Source organism: Dermacentor andersoni, chromosome 5 (assembly GCF_023375885.2).
Source record: "Dermacentor andersoni chromosome 5, qqDerAnde1_hic_scaffold, whole genome shotgun sequence".
In the NCBI taxonomy this organism is placed as follows: Eukaryota; Metazoa; Arthropoda; class Arachnida; order Ixodida; family Ixodidae; genus Dermacentor; species Dermacentor andersoni.
This window is the reverse complement of record NC_092818.1, coordinates 140,183,719-140,198,078: the sequence shown is the minus strand read 5'-3', so window position 1 is coordinate 140,198,078 and position 14,360 is coordinate 140,183,719. Positions and strand designations below refer to the sequence as shown.

The 14,360-nt window shown below is 43.4% G+C and overlaps 2 protein-coding genes across 4 annotated transcripts in view; one reads left to right on the top strand and one right to left on the bottom strand.

Moving 5' to 3' along the window:
* The first annotated feature begins 199 nt into the window (after positions 1–199).
* Positions 200–4,206, top strand: Pex3 (peroxisomal biogenesis factor 3). The gene has a single exon (XM_050178715.3). The coding sequence runs from the start codon at positions 344–346 to the stop codon at positions 1,478–1,480; it is 1,137 nt and encodes a 378-aa protein (XP_050034672.1). The 5' UTR covers positions 200–343; the 3' UTR covers positions 1,481–4,206.
* An 84-nt stretch (positions 4,207–4,290) lies between these two features.
* The window catches only part of LOC126531262 (uncharacterized), a 54,601-nt gene continuing 44,531 nt past the window's right edge, over positions 4,291–14,360 (bottom strand). For 2 of the 3 annotated variants that reach the window (XM_050178714.2, XM_055071051.1), the window contains exon 11: positions 8,063–12,586. In XM_050178714.2, coding sequence (XP_050034671.1) covers positions 12,356–12,586 — 231 coding nt within the window. In that variant the 3' untranslated portion in view covers positions 8,063–12,355. Of the gene's footprint in view, positions 5,931–8,062; positions 12,587–14,360 lie in introns of those variants that run through there. The other variant, XR_008612640.2, reaches the window with a different exon arrangement.

Here is a 14,360-nt window from a genome sequence, read left to right as displayed (position 1 = left end):
AATAATGCTTCCAGTTCCACCAGCCAGTCTCGCACTGCTCGCACCGCAGAACACAACAGCGCCTCCTCACAGGCCTCCTCTACAAGAGCGCGTAAATTAAAAAAGGAGGCGCAGCAGAAGGTAGCAGAACGTACTCTCAGCCACGACGTTCTCTCACCTCTCACACTCTCACCTTATTGACGTCGAAATAGTCACGGCCAAATCGGTAGCACAACGCCTCCTCGTCTGGCAACGGCATGCAAAATGGCGCGGTCAAGGTAGCAGCGCAAAGCCTGCGTCAGCACGGAAAACCTAATCGACAGCAGGAGTTTGAGGAAGTGACAACGTTCCCGATTGTCCGGCCATGTTTAGCCGGCTGTACAACGCTGTGCGGCAGCACAAGAAGAAGATATTCTTCAGCGTCGGCCTAGTCGGAGGCGCCTACCTTTTGAACCGGTATCTACATGGAAAACTCCGTGACTGGGAAACAAAACAGACTCAGAGCTACATCGATCAAATCAAACACCAGCACCACTTCGAAAATATTCTACAAACGTCGGACAACACGATCCTAACTCTCCTGGAAAAGGTCAGAGAGCCACTACTCGCCATACTCGAGACGGACAGCGTGCTCGAGAAGCTCAAGACGCGACCTGCCAACAGGGTCGAACTTTGGGAGGAACTCAAGGTGCGCATTCTCACTTTCGCGGTGGCAAGCGTGTACGCGGAAAGTCTGCTCGCCTCGCTGGTTCGCGTGCAGCTCGGCGTTGTCGGTGGATACGTCTTCGTGAACTCCCAGCGCGCGCAGCAAAACTCGGGAGGCGTCTTGCCGGCACTCACCAACCAAGACATCCATCAGCGCTACCTGTCACAGGTCCAGCACTTCTTCGAGAACGGCCTGCACGAGCTCGTGCGTGTTGTCAGGGACGCGGTCGTGGCCGCCTTCGGTCACATCAGCCTGAAGGAGCGCGTCGGCCCTGCAGACTTCGCTGTGGGTTTCGATTTCGTCAAGAAGCACATCTCGCGGGACTCCAAGAAGCCACTTCCAGGCTTTCTTCGCTTGCTCCTGCCACCTCTCGAGGTCGAAGGCGATACGGACGACGTCAGGGTGCTCAACGTGATGATCCTCGAGACAAGGGACATCCTCGAGACCGACGACTTCGCCAAGGTTCTGGGAATGTGCATCGACCTGGGGATCAATAGCCTCACGAACGATGTCGAGGTGTGCTTCAAAAATATGCGAGTCGCAGCAGAAGCAAATGCCAGTGGTGACCGAGCTGAATGTTCTGCCGCCTCTACGTCGGCGGTGTCAACGGGATTTCCTATGGCAAAATTTCTGCCCGTGCTTAGGAACAGCCTCGTAGCCGGCAGGCAGGAATGCTTCCTCAAAATCGTGCTCCAGGCAGAGCTACTTCGTAGCATGCTCGCCAACGTGTACGAGGCCTTCTGCCAGACAGAGGACGCTGACAGGATTAACCACAACCTGACACCATTGTCATGATTGTCAGATGGCGGCATAAAATTCATGCTGGGGATGATTGATAGCATGACGACGGACACGTGTAAGCGTTTGCGAATACTCGGTTCGTAGTTTGTGGTGCAGTCAGTTGCTCCTACAAACAACATACCAAACATGTTGCGCACTTGGTGTCTCGCAACATGCCATTCCAAACACACATGTGTGTGTGATATTGTCATTTCGGTGTACTTGTCTGTTTTCACATACTTCCCCTTGTTAAAAATGTTCAAAGATACTGAAACTGACTGCCTTTTCATAACTTCAAGACATGGACTTTTCAGTGTACGTACTTGTAAATCTTGGTGGAATGTCACTTGCCATAAGTGTGAGAAAATGTGGAGAACTACAGAAATTACCATTGTGGAAAGCTCACTAACATGTTCCATCTTCGGTGCATTTTATCCTTTCGTTTCCTTTGGCAGCTTCGCACATTCACTGACTGTAAATCTTAGTGGAATGTCACTTGCCATAAGTGTGAGAAAATGTGGAGAACTACAGAAATTACCATTGTGGAAAGCTCACTAACATGTTCCATCTTCGGTGCATTTTATCCTTTCGTTTCCCTTGGCAGCTTCGCACATTCACTGACTGTATTTTGTACAGGGTGCTTTTTCCTAGCTGCACCAAATTTTTAAAATGAGGAAAGTGTAAATCACGGTAACGTTGTTTACCATTTGAGTGTCTGGATTCGCAGCCTCTAGATATAGAGTAATTTCCACAATTACATGCATAATTGGTGAAGTTATGGTAATTAACTTTCTAATTATCTATAATAGGTGGCTACAGCAAATGAGCACTTTGGGGCCCGTCCTCGACACTACCTATCCCAACGATCAAGTTTTGAACAGCGGAGTTCATACGGGAATTACGCAAACAATTAGTCCCCCTTGGCAGGCTCCTTGAAATTGAAAGTGGCTGGAAAAAGAGCGTCTGTGTCGATGTTGCCACCCCCCTCCTTTTGTCAAGTCTCCAAGGTCACCGGCGCTCCGTCCCCGTGAGCAGCTTGCATTGTCTTCTTGCTGTCTGTGGCGTTGGCCTAGCACTTCAATGCTGGCGGGCTGCCAAATTTACTTCGTCATTCCGTTGGGCGCCACGTGTCCACTTAACCGACAAAATGACGTTTCAGGCTTTTTGATGAGAACGACATTAAGTAAAAATTCACTTTCTCTGCGAGAGCTGTCTTAAATGCGCGTGCAAGTTGTGTAAATAAAAACGTGTAAACTACAGGAACATAACTCACCGATTGAAGGGGGAAAAAAAGGAATACCATATGATTGACGGTACAGACTGATATCTAACACCCAAAGAGTGAGATCGGTGCTATTGCAGCAATATGGCACCCAACGGAATTACGAAGTAAATTTGGCGACATTGACAACACAGATGCTTTTTTTCTAGCCAGTTTCAGTTTCAAGGAGCCTTCCAAGGGGAACTAACAGTTCATGTAGCTCCCACATTACCTCCGCTATTCAAAATTTGATCATTGGGACATGTAGTGGCCCCCAAAGTACTCATTTGCTGTAGCCACCCATTGTTAATAATTCGAAAGTTAATTGCCGTAACTTTGCTAATTACGCACATAACTGTAGAAATTGCTCTATCTAGAGGCTGCCAGTCGGTATGTACACTCATATGGTAGACATAACAAGACCGTGATTTATATTATTCTAATTTTAAAAATTTGGTGCAGCTAAAAATAAAAACAGCCTGTAGCTATTGTTCTCTTTCACAATTAAAAAAGAGATATTCAGGTCTATGATGTCTCCGACATTTAGTGGCTTTTACAGTGCATTTGTGCAGCAGCATGTGTTCTACTGCTTTGTAAATGTTCATGTAGTTAAGTAATGCCATTGCAGGAACAAGTGAGGATTACCGAGTTTTGTGGTTTTTTGCATTGTTCGAATCAATGCTTGTGATAAAAAATGAAAATGTCTTTAAGTGTAACCTGTGCTTATCCGACGCTTGATTGACACCAGGCATGTGTAGCACTCACGTGAACCAGGCATGACCTAATATCCTTGGGCCATTTGTATTTTGTTCAGTGTTAGTTCACAAGTGCACTCATTATGTTCTTGATGCAGCTGTGCTTTTTTTCTGTTAACTAATCAACACTGCAGAAGAACGAATGGGGCAAATGAGTGCTATTAGCCAAAGTGCTCACATGAAAGCATAGTTAAGCTTGCATTTACTGGTGGAGGTCTCACGTTTTATGTATTCTGAGCACCGGTATAGGTCTAATAACTTATTAATGTGGCACCTTGTCTTGTGAATAGCAAACATTAAGTGGTGGAATTGATAATTGTAGTTGTGTTTGCGAGAGGAGGTAAATGTGAAATGTAACATATTTTTTACCTTACGGCAAGCTTTATACATCAGTTAACTTTTTTGGTGGACTGTTTCTCTTGCCCTATAGAGAATAAAATGTTCACAATTCAGAAAAATATCACATGAATGTCTACATTGGCAAGTTTATGAACATAAATTCAAAGTTTGTAAAGTCTAGCACTGCAACCAAGGTTACATGTGTCTAGAGGGACAGTCACGCTTTCATGTTTTCGTTCTGCTCAAGCTGGAAGTTTACTTTGCAGGTATGTTGCATACGAGCATTCCAACACCTCATTAAATTATTTACCTACATTAATGTTTACCAATTGGCCCAGCAATAGAAGTGTGCAATAAAATGTTTTCCTATGCCTTTGTTCCCAAAATGTTGCAGTTTATTTCCTAATGTTAGAAGAAGCTTTGGTCTGTCCATAAGCTGAAGCATGCACTGCACAGGTCAGCTGAGCTTGCTCATTTAAATATATTTGTTGCAATGCCAGTATGGCAACAAAATATCTTGCCAGAAAGCAAGGTCGGTATAATGTAAGGATTCATTTCAATTGGTTTTGTTCCTTTTTTTATTATCCACCATTCACAACTGGCCGATCTTGGTGGTTATGTAGACGAAGTGTCAAACCACTGAAAGTGTGAAAAGGAATAGCACTGGAATAGAATCATTGCATTATTACAATACACATTATTACTTTACAGTGCAGCTGATTCGTAGTTCAGTTTTAACAACAGTTGCATAAACTTCTACAAAAACGCTCTTCTATAGTAAAAAGCGACGTAGTAGTCGGTCACTCAAAACACGTGTGAAAGAGAAGCAATGACAAATTTGTGCCGATAACAGGTTGCCAGTCATGCAAATGGGTGCACCTGCAGCAGAAGCTGAACAACAAACAAGTAAGAGCAGGTGGCAGCACAAAACAGTTCAAATGTTCCTCAGATTGTCAAGCTGTAGATTACGGTGCTACTCTCATCATGACAAACTTTAGTTCAATTACTTGTTGCGTAAGGAATTTCAACGACTTCGCTTGGTCTCGGCATGTGCTAAGCTTATGCGTGCCAACTGTGCAAGCAGTGACCATGGGATCCTGCAGGACTGGCACACCTCTTATGCTGAGCATTATCACTGGTAACATGCTTCTTGTTTGTAAGCCAAGAAAGAGTAAAGAAAAAAGAAAGGACATTAACCAGGATTGAATCTTGTTTGTTATCCTGCACTGGAGCATGTCGGGAACAGCAGCTTATTCATATCCTTGAAAAGAACAGTACGTAATCACTGCATTCAGCCACCCTGTACTGAGAAATGTAATAAACAGTGGTTTACCGATATCCTTGACAAGAAAAGAACATAATCAGTAAATTGAAAAAGGAAAAAAAGTATATTTGTTATGGTGCTTTGTTACATCATGACAAACTGGTGAATGATCCACCCGTTGCTTTGAGCCAATACTAAGCCATAGGGCTGAAATTTGCCGGATAAAAGAAAAATGCTATGCATAATATTTTCAGGCCAGAAAGACAGTAGTATGAATCATCAAATACGCGGGTAGCTGTATTCTAGTTGATGTTAGCACTTCAAGTAATGCATTGAGACGATATTGGTGGTCTATTACAGTTACAGAGAACAGGGTGCCCAGAATAGAAAACACAGTTGAAGACAGAAGATAATTAAATGGTGCAGTGAAGTAAGGAAATCTGCAGGCATAGGACCAAGTCCGCTGACACAAAGGAGAGGTAACTGGAGACTATTGTGAGACATTCTTTCTACAGTGGACATGAATATGCTGTTGCTGCCAACGGCTGGAATAGAGGAAAGACAACAGTGTGATCATGCGTGCAGACAAACATGCGAACATTCACAGTCCAGTGCCTGTATTCATAAAATATTCTTAGGGCAGAACTGTTTACAAGAGCCAGACAATTTTATTGCTGGAAATATATTACCGAAGAAGGCTGGTCAATAGCAGAAGTCCAGCGCCTTTTTAAGTTTTGAAGGGTAACATGATGGCTTGGATACAACAACCAAAACTTTTGGTCCAATTAAGGCAAAGTAAGAGCTTGCATGAATTTCTTTTGGTGGCTTGCTTTTGCTTTTCTTTGTCTGAAATGAATGCCAAACGAACTTCTGGAAACACTTCATAGTACACTAAGGAATATATTGAAGGTCAAAACAAACTCTTATGCCAAGCAGAGGAGGATAAGGGTAGAAAATTCACACTTGCTAAGGGGCAGATTTACACTGAGCTCAAGGGAACCACACTGTCTTTCCTCAGACCAGTACTGCTATGCACTTTAACATTCAGTATTCACCTCAGCCAGATGGAACTTCGTCCAAACTTTTGTTTCAGGTGTGTTTAAGTTTGCAATTATGCTTTATTGCTCTGTGATTTGTTTGTTAACATCACTGTGATTTGTTTTAGCTTTGTAACATGATCTGGCTACTTAGCTTTGCAGAAAAGCTAAAAGCTGATCTCACGACGGTAGAAGCGATAGGTCAGTGAATAGCGAGAGGGCAATGAAGGTGAATGGGGTAAATGGCCCAAGAAGTCCAAATACAGTAAGAAGCTTTATCTAGGGATCTATAGGTTCAGTGACCCAAGCCGTTTCAGTGAGCGGCGTCCATGCAAAACCAATGCGCAAGCGCAGCTCCCCTGGCATGTGCATATCTCAACAGTGCAGCATCTAGCGATTCTGTTGAAACACATCAGCATACTAGAGCGGGCATCCTTTCAGAAGTATGATGCACTGGTGCTAACCATCAATAAAAATTTTGAAGTCAATATCTGCTAGTCTTCAATCAGTTTAGTTACCAATTGGTCGTTAACTTACACACATGCCATTTAAAAAAAGGATAGTACTGAGAATTTCACATTAGACAGTTATATAGCCGTGAAATCAATATTGTTAAGAACATGGTTCTAACAAAACGTAAAGGTTCTCTGAAGAAAATTGCAAGCGAAAGGACTTGCCATGGCAAGTTTAGGTCTCCGATACATAGGGCTCTACAATGTATGCACATTTTCATCAATCGCCACTCCAGGTGTACATTGGCAAATTTGCTCGATCATGGTGTACATACTGCAGCACTTGCTGAAGCATCTGCATCTACTGCTGTGGTGCAGCGTTGTGGCACCATCTTTAGCGTGCACTTAGCAAATGATGGCTGGTGCCTTAGACTCTTAGAGATTTACATGCAGCGTAATTTTGCATTTTTTTCCACCTTTCCAAATTACAATTGACAAAAACTTTATTGAAGTGTCCTGAGGAACTTAATTACTCCCCGATCAAGTTGGTGGGTCCGCCCACGATGGGACTGGGAAGTGGCGACTCTCTGCGATGTTGCAGGCCCTCTGGACGGCCTGCAGTTGGTGCATGAATTACCGAGCTCTTCAGCAAGGTGTCCCACTTTGACTTGTATTGCTCGCATTGTACGGGCACAGCCAGAGCATGTGGTCGAAGGAGCAGCATGCGTGACCCCATTTGGAGCACGACTGAGGGAAGCTGGGGTCTATGCAACTAACAACTAAGCGCTCTGGGGGTGAGGTAAGATCTCGTCTGTAAGAGTCTGAAAGTAATGGCTTGAGCCCTATTCAGTTTCAGGCTAGGGGAGGGAATTTACTCCTGCTTTGTCTGTATTGCGACAATTTTTTTTCTATAAAAGAGACAAAACCGTTTAAGCACTAAGCAAAAATAAAAATTTTTCGTGACTAGATATCTCAGAGGCACGCATGACTAACACCAGGCTTCAGACAAGGCTTCACGAATCAGTGCTAAGTATATTGCTCACTACTGCAAGTAAAAGTGCTTCTGGCTTGCAGTTCTCGAAGGCCACAGCTTGCATGTGTTGAGGTTTGCAGATTGCAGCCTCCGGGTCTACTATACAAGGGAACAAGCCAGATGTACTTGATATCCTGCTGCCCTAGGCAGTGCTTACTAAAATGTGGAGACTATACTCAGGCAAGCTGAAGTAGAAGTTAAGGAACAGACTGTCAGCTAATTTCACTCCTTCAACCCAATCACCTCGTAAAAGGAGAGACTTGCTTTGAAAAACATTAATAAAGTATTCATAAGATTAACTGATCAATCACCTAGCCTGACATCGACAAGAAAGCCATCCAAGGCTCCAAGACAAGCAGATGTGTGTAAGAATGATAATACAATTGTTATCCAAGCAATTACGCCACATAAGCTGTAACACTCTGCAAAGTTTATGAGGAAAAAATCCTTAATTCATTATGACAACTAAACAGTCAATTTTATTGAAAGCATAACAGGCAATGATTACAAATATACTGCGTTGTCCATGTGTACAAGCGAGTGAAATTCATAAGGCATGAACATGTGAAAAAAGCTAATTATTTACAACGTAAATGATTACAGTAATGAAGTAGGGGCAACAGTGATGAAAACTAGGGGCAACAGTGATGAAAACTAAACAGATGCAAGAGAGTTGGAACACAATAATTACAGTCTTTCAACACATGTGGTGTTTCCATCTTTTTTGCTTTTAGAGCACTCTGGTACCAATACTAAGATTTATTTATTTATTAATTCCAATACCCTCCCTCCCCTCAGGGGGCCCCGAGTGGAGTGGGTACATTGGTTTGAAAAAGAACAACAGTACACTAGGGCACTAGATGGAATGCAACAAGACGTAAAAGATGGCAACTACAGCAACTTTATTTCAAGCACAAGTGGCAAACAATAGCAATAATTAGGCCCTGATGCTTGCTGCTACTAGATACCTCTTATCCTCGTACTGTAGCTTGACTGCAGTCTTAGCAGTCATTGTAGGGTCACCTGAGAGCTACGAAACAAGTGAAGACGTCGTGAGATAATAAACAAATAAAATAAGGCATTCAATGTAGAAACGTTAACCTGGCTTGTCGATCCACTTGAAGCATGACAGTGTACAGAATGCATGTGAAAAACTCGATGCATAAACATCTGCTCCTAGTACACTAGTTGCATTAGAGCTCCTGACACAGGATGAAGAGGAAAACCTTGAAATTAAATACACACACACACCAAATGTTGTGTAAGCATGATTGTCACGTATCCCTGGTTGCTTTTGCTAAACTGCTGGCTTGTTCGGCTCAAATTTTCCACAGAAGTAGAACTCCGTGATGCTCATGCAGTTTTGATACCACGCCCAGGTCCATTTTTGGCCAGTTCCATGTTGAGTAAATCAGAAACACACCTTGTTTGAAGTGATGGAAGACAAAAACGATTATGACATTGACGTGTTGTAACAATTGTGCCACACTGTTGTTGTTAAGGCAGAAAACTGTGTGCACCATGTTTTGATGTTACAGTGAAAAATGGTGCTATTGTTTAGTTATTGCAAAGCCTACATTTTTCTGCATCTGATGTCACCGCAGGCGACCGCATACTTCCGATTAATTTTGGACAAAACAGGCAACTAATGCATGCAAATGAAGTACTACTATTGTTATACTGCATTTGCCTTGAAATGCCATCTCTGTATGAAATTTGAGTGTTAGCTAGCCAGAAGTTTAGCTGAAGAAATCGTGCAGACATAGTGTTATAATTTTTACAACATTCAGTCTGGTTCATAACACGAGTCAACATCACGTAACACGCTCAGTCATTCAGCCTTCTAATATACACAATTACCAGCAGATTTCTTATCACTATGTAACCTGCGGAATGAATCCATTTGCAACAGGAACGCAAGATGTACTGCAAGATACAATATGTCAAATATACAATGCCAAAGAAGGAAAAAAAAAAGAAGAGAGAACAACACTGCATATTTATTAGCTAAACAGCTAGCAGCAATAGCTTTCAAAGCACGAAATCTGAAAAAAAAAAGAAAACCCAACATGCCTGCCCTGGAATCAAAAAGATCAGTGCCTACTTTTCTGTACGGCTACCGCATTTATTACCTATACTTCCAGCTGCATGTAGAAGTCACAAAGTAATTTTGCTTTCTCATTAATTCCATGCTCGAGAAACTTTTGCAGTTGGCTGCGCAGTGACAAAAGAAATCGATTAGCTTCTACAGCAGCTGATAATTTTACAATCACTTACCACTTCAGTTCACACAGATGAGTCCTTAGCTTTTACCTAGCCTACGGACCAATTTTGTGACACAAACTATGTTTAGGTTGTTGCAGTAAGTAATCAAAAACTTCTCATGCGCTGCATCTTGCTAAGTAGACAACTTTATGATATAGGAAAAGTAAGAATAATGTTATAGAAATATGTGTTCCCAAGGCGATGAACCACCGTACAGGATGAGCACCTCAATGATTTCAATGCTTAAGAAACTTGCATGAAGTCTTAAACTAATATTTTACACATAATGTAAAGAAGAAAACGTTTACAAGGCACCGAACTATAATACACGTCAACATGCATGCCTCAACAGCTTCTTCAATGCCCTAAGACAAAGTGCACTGTTACATTGGAATGTTCCTGGTGCAGCAGTTCCCGCTGGGCAGAGATGTGCATACCACAACTTTGGTGAGTACAATGGTCTGAGCGGACAATTCAAGCTACAAATGCTGACTGTTTTCCTTCTGTCTCATCTCGTACATCACTGAGGTGCGATGCCTGTAATGCCAGTGGCAGGATTCCTCATCATGCCAGCACTGCGAGATGTAGCTGACAGGACGCTGCTTTTGATGTGAAGTAGAAGTTGTCGCATGTCGCACCCATGTATTCTTAGAATGTCGCCCGAGAAGCTTCAATATAATGCTAAACCTTGCTATTGCTTTCAATGCTTTACCCTGTAGGCAAAACTGCCCACCTTATTTTGTCCATGTCTCAACTATCACATCTCACCTCGCGACTTACCAAGGGCCTCACAACTCACCTGATGCTCCCTTATCTTTTTCACTAAAAATGCCTTGCCTTCTTTAATGAAGGTGAAAAAAAAGTGCAGTGCACATAGTCTTTGCCGTACCACACACAAGTGCATGAGGCAACTGTAAACCAGTAACGAGTTCAACGAAGCTAAGTGAAGCTATCATGCGCAAGTACTGAAAGTTGTACTGCCCCACATTTTGTGTTTAAGCCTTTGTGCTCAATCTTGTTGGGTAGAAAAAGTGTCCTTTAACAAACATTGTTATTATTAGGGTTGCACATTTATATGATCATGGAGTGAAGAAAGAAAAGCTAGCAGACAATTGCCCAAGGGGCATTAAGCTTGCCTGAATGACTGAATAGGAGAGAGAGATTAAAAAAGAAGTTCAGCAGAGACACTTAAGAGTGCTGTTGGGAATGCAAAAGCATTATAGTCCCTCTGGTGAAAAAATGTTTGCCGCACATTCCTTGTCTGTGCAAGCTCTCGCCTGTGTTCTGAGTGCGCCTCAGTAAGGCCAGATCAAAGCGTCAAGCGTCTCATTGCACTCGCTTGCCCGTGAGGAGTTCATAACTCGAAGGACCACTCAGTAGCATTCAATCGGACATTAACGCTTTTCATTTTACACACTCATTTTACATACACATGTCGTGGCACCACCTCCCCCGCCACTGGCTGTGCCATCACGTGCTCAATGATGCACGCCCTAGGACACACCTTTAGTCTGCCAGATGGCTGCAACGTGATGTGTGCAATGACACAAGCACTAGGCACAACTTTAGTCAGCCAGAACTGTGGAGCCGTCGCGGCATCAGGGAAGTGTGCTCGCCTCGCACGCTGCAGGCCCGGGTTTGATTCCCACCCAGATTGAAATTTACCAAAAATTTTCTTTTCAAAGCCATTCATTTACTTTGTTTACAGGAACCTGCCTGAGAAATTTGACGTCAATCTGAGGATTTTAGACATGTTTTTACTCATTGCGCCATGGGGCAATATTTTGGTACCATCGCATGGTGGCGCTGCTGCCACCGCTGGATTTTTGTGTAATCGTGCATATAATGCTTTTGCATTATTATTAAAAAAAAAGGCAGGGGGTTGCAGAAGGGTAAGTGCAGGAGAGGAAAGAGAATAAATGAATATGGACAGATTCTAGAACAGCCCATGGATGAGACATACATCTGTGTCATACACAACAATGTGACAGTTGACGTGTGACAGTTGGTCCACAAATGTGCACAAGGTTAAATGGCATCAACAGTCAGAATGTATTGGAGCACACTTGGAAGTCTAAAGGTGTTGCCTCCCTCCCCCAAGGAGAAAGAAGAGGCAGATGGGTTCTGTGAGCTTGATCACATCCAGACCCTCAAAATTGAACTGCCTCAGTGGTCAGAATGTTTGGACTACAATCAGGAGTCTAAATGTGTTGCCTTAAAAGCAAGACAAAGAGCTCTCTATGAGCTAGATCTCATTCAGACACACCAGTGTGGCAAAGAACAAGTTCTTCAACAAACTCGGCCATCTCACAATTTTGCTGCAATGTTTCTGCTTACCTGCCAAGTATCATCACCAGCAGCCTGTTTTTATGTCCACTGCAGGACGAAGGCCTTTCTCAGCGATCTCCAATTACCCCTGTCCTGCGCCAACTAAGTCCAACTTGCACCTGCAAATTTTCCAAGTATGTGCAGGGCCTGTGATACTCAGATACTCTTCGGCAGCTCAAACCCCTCCAGCTTCTTACGGAAAGCCCGCTCACAATCGGGGTCGGGCCACAGTGGGTGCCGAGCCATGCACTGCAGGGTCGAGCGGCACTGGTTTTCACCAAACAGGTGGTGCAGCATTCGGCTTGTGTGCTTTGGAAGCTTGAAGGTCACCCCTCGGGTGAACAAGGATGTTGGCACGTTGGTCTCGGGGGTACCAGTCATCAATACCTGCAGTGAGGGTAATCATTTTCAGCCTATTTAACGTCCACTACAGAATCAAGGCCATTTAGTAAGATCTTCTGCTACCCTTGCCCTGCATCAGAAGACCCCCTTTCTGTGCCTACAAATTTACTAACCTCATCACATCATCTTACCTGTTGCCATTCTTGACTGCTTTTCTCCCCTTGGCAACCACTTTGTTACTGTAATAGCTAACCAGTCATCCATTTTAGACATTGATGACCTGCCCAACTTTACTTCTTCCTATTATCCTTTGCTAGAATATTAGCTAACCGTGTTCACTAATTCATATTGCCTTATTCCTGTCTCTTAAGAATGCGCTACAAATACTCATCAAACCTGGGGACACACTGCAATGAGTAAAATGCCTTAGAATGAATATTGTCATGGATGAAGCACACGAACACAGCCGATAACCAACTTTTTTGCTAACACCAGCTCATAAGTGTCCTCCTCCTCTTCTCTCCAAGTGTGCAATTTCCTAGCACAGAGGCTCACAGATAGCATGTGGCATTACTCCCTCTCCCAAAGAAGCATCCTCTCGATGGTAAGAAATAAAACAGGAGTAGCAGTATTGGTATGCTGGTAACCCAGTAAGGATGCTAAAAAGCGTGAACAGGCTGAAGCGAGAATTACCTTACAAGAGAGATTATCAAAGCAGAAGAGATCGAAAAGATGGGTGAAATGTGCATAAGCATCCATCTATCACACTAACAGTGGAAGAATTTGACTTTCTCGGTGTGCCAACATGGATTACTTAGGGCTGATAGGCTGTCAAGCCCTTGTGTATATTTTTCAGTTCTGCACGCTGATTTGCTCAGATCACATTGAGATCAGTTGCATGTAAAGTAGCAACAGGATTACAAGAATAAATGAAATTAATTAAAACTTTGTGGTTTTACGTGCCAAAAACATGATCTGATTATGAGGCACACCATAGTGGGGGACTCCAGAAATTTGGACCACCTGGAGTTCCTTAACGAGCACCTGAATCTAAGTGTACGGGTGTTTTCGCATTTCGCCCTTATCGAAATGCGGCCGCCGTGGCCGGCATTCGATCCCGCGACCTCATGCTTAGCAGCCCAACACCATAGCCACTAAGCAACCACGGCGGATGATTGCAAGAATAAATTGCTGGAAGTAGTGCCTGTGCGTGCACGTGTATATGTGCTTTTTTCGTCCATGTCTCGTTCGCACTTTTTAATGTTCTTAAGTAAAGCAAACAGAAGAAAGTAGTGACTAAATAAATGAAACAAGTGCAATAGACCACATGCACCCCAGAGAAAAGACACATTGTTATCTGGCGATGCGAACGGCTTCAGGTTGAGGCTGATGACAAACGTCTTAATGTGCCTTCTGGAAGGACCTCACCGGTAACGTCATTGAGCCGCCGCACAAAGTTGTAAGGACTGACATACCGACGCAATAGCTTTTCCGAATGACCACGCTGTCGGATAAGTGTCCACACACACACCTCGTCACCAGGATTGAAATTAACCTCTCTGTGGCGAAGATTGTAGCAGTGAGCATCAGACCTTTGGAAACAATGAAAACAATATCATGCAATTTGAAGGGCCTTGTCAGCATGCTGAATTAAAATTGCAGCATCAGAATGGAATGTTCCGGACATGCCGGGAAACAGCATGGCATCCCGCATTCTCATAACCTCTTGACCATGGATTAAGTGGAAAGGGGTCAAGCCTGTACTTTCTTGAATGGTAGTGTTGTATGCGAAAGTTACAAAAGGCAGCACATCATCTCA

Excerpts from the sequence above, each read along its gene's own strand:
- Pex3 (XM_050178715.3), top strand. The coding sequence starts at position 344 with ATGTTTAGCCGGCTGTACAACGCTGTGCGGCAGCACAAGAAGAAGATA.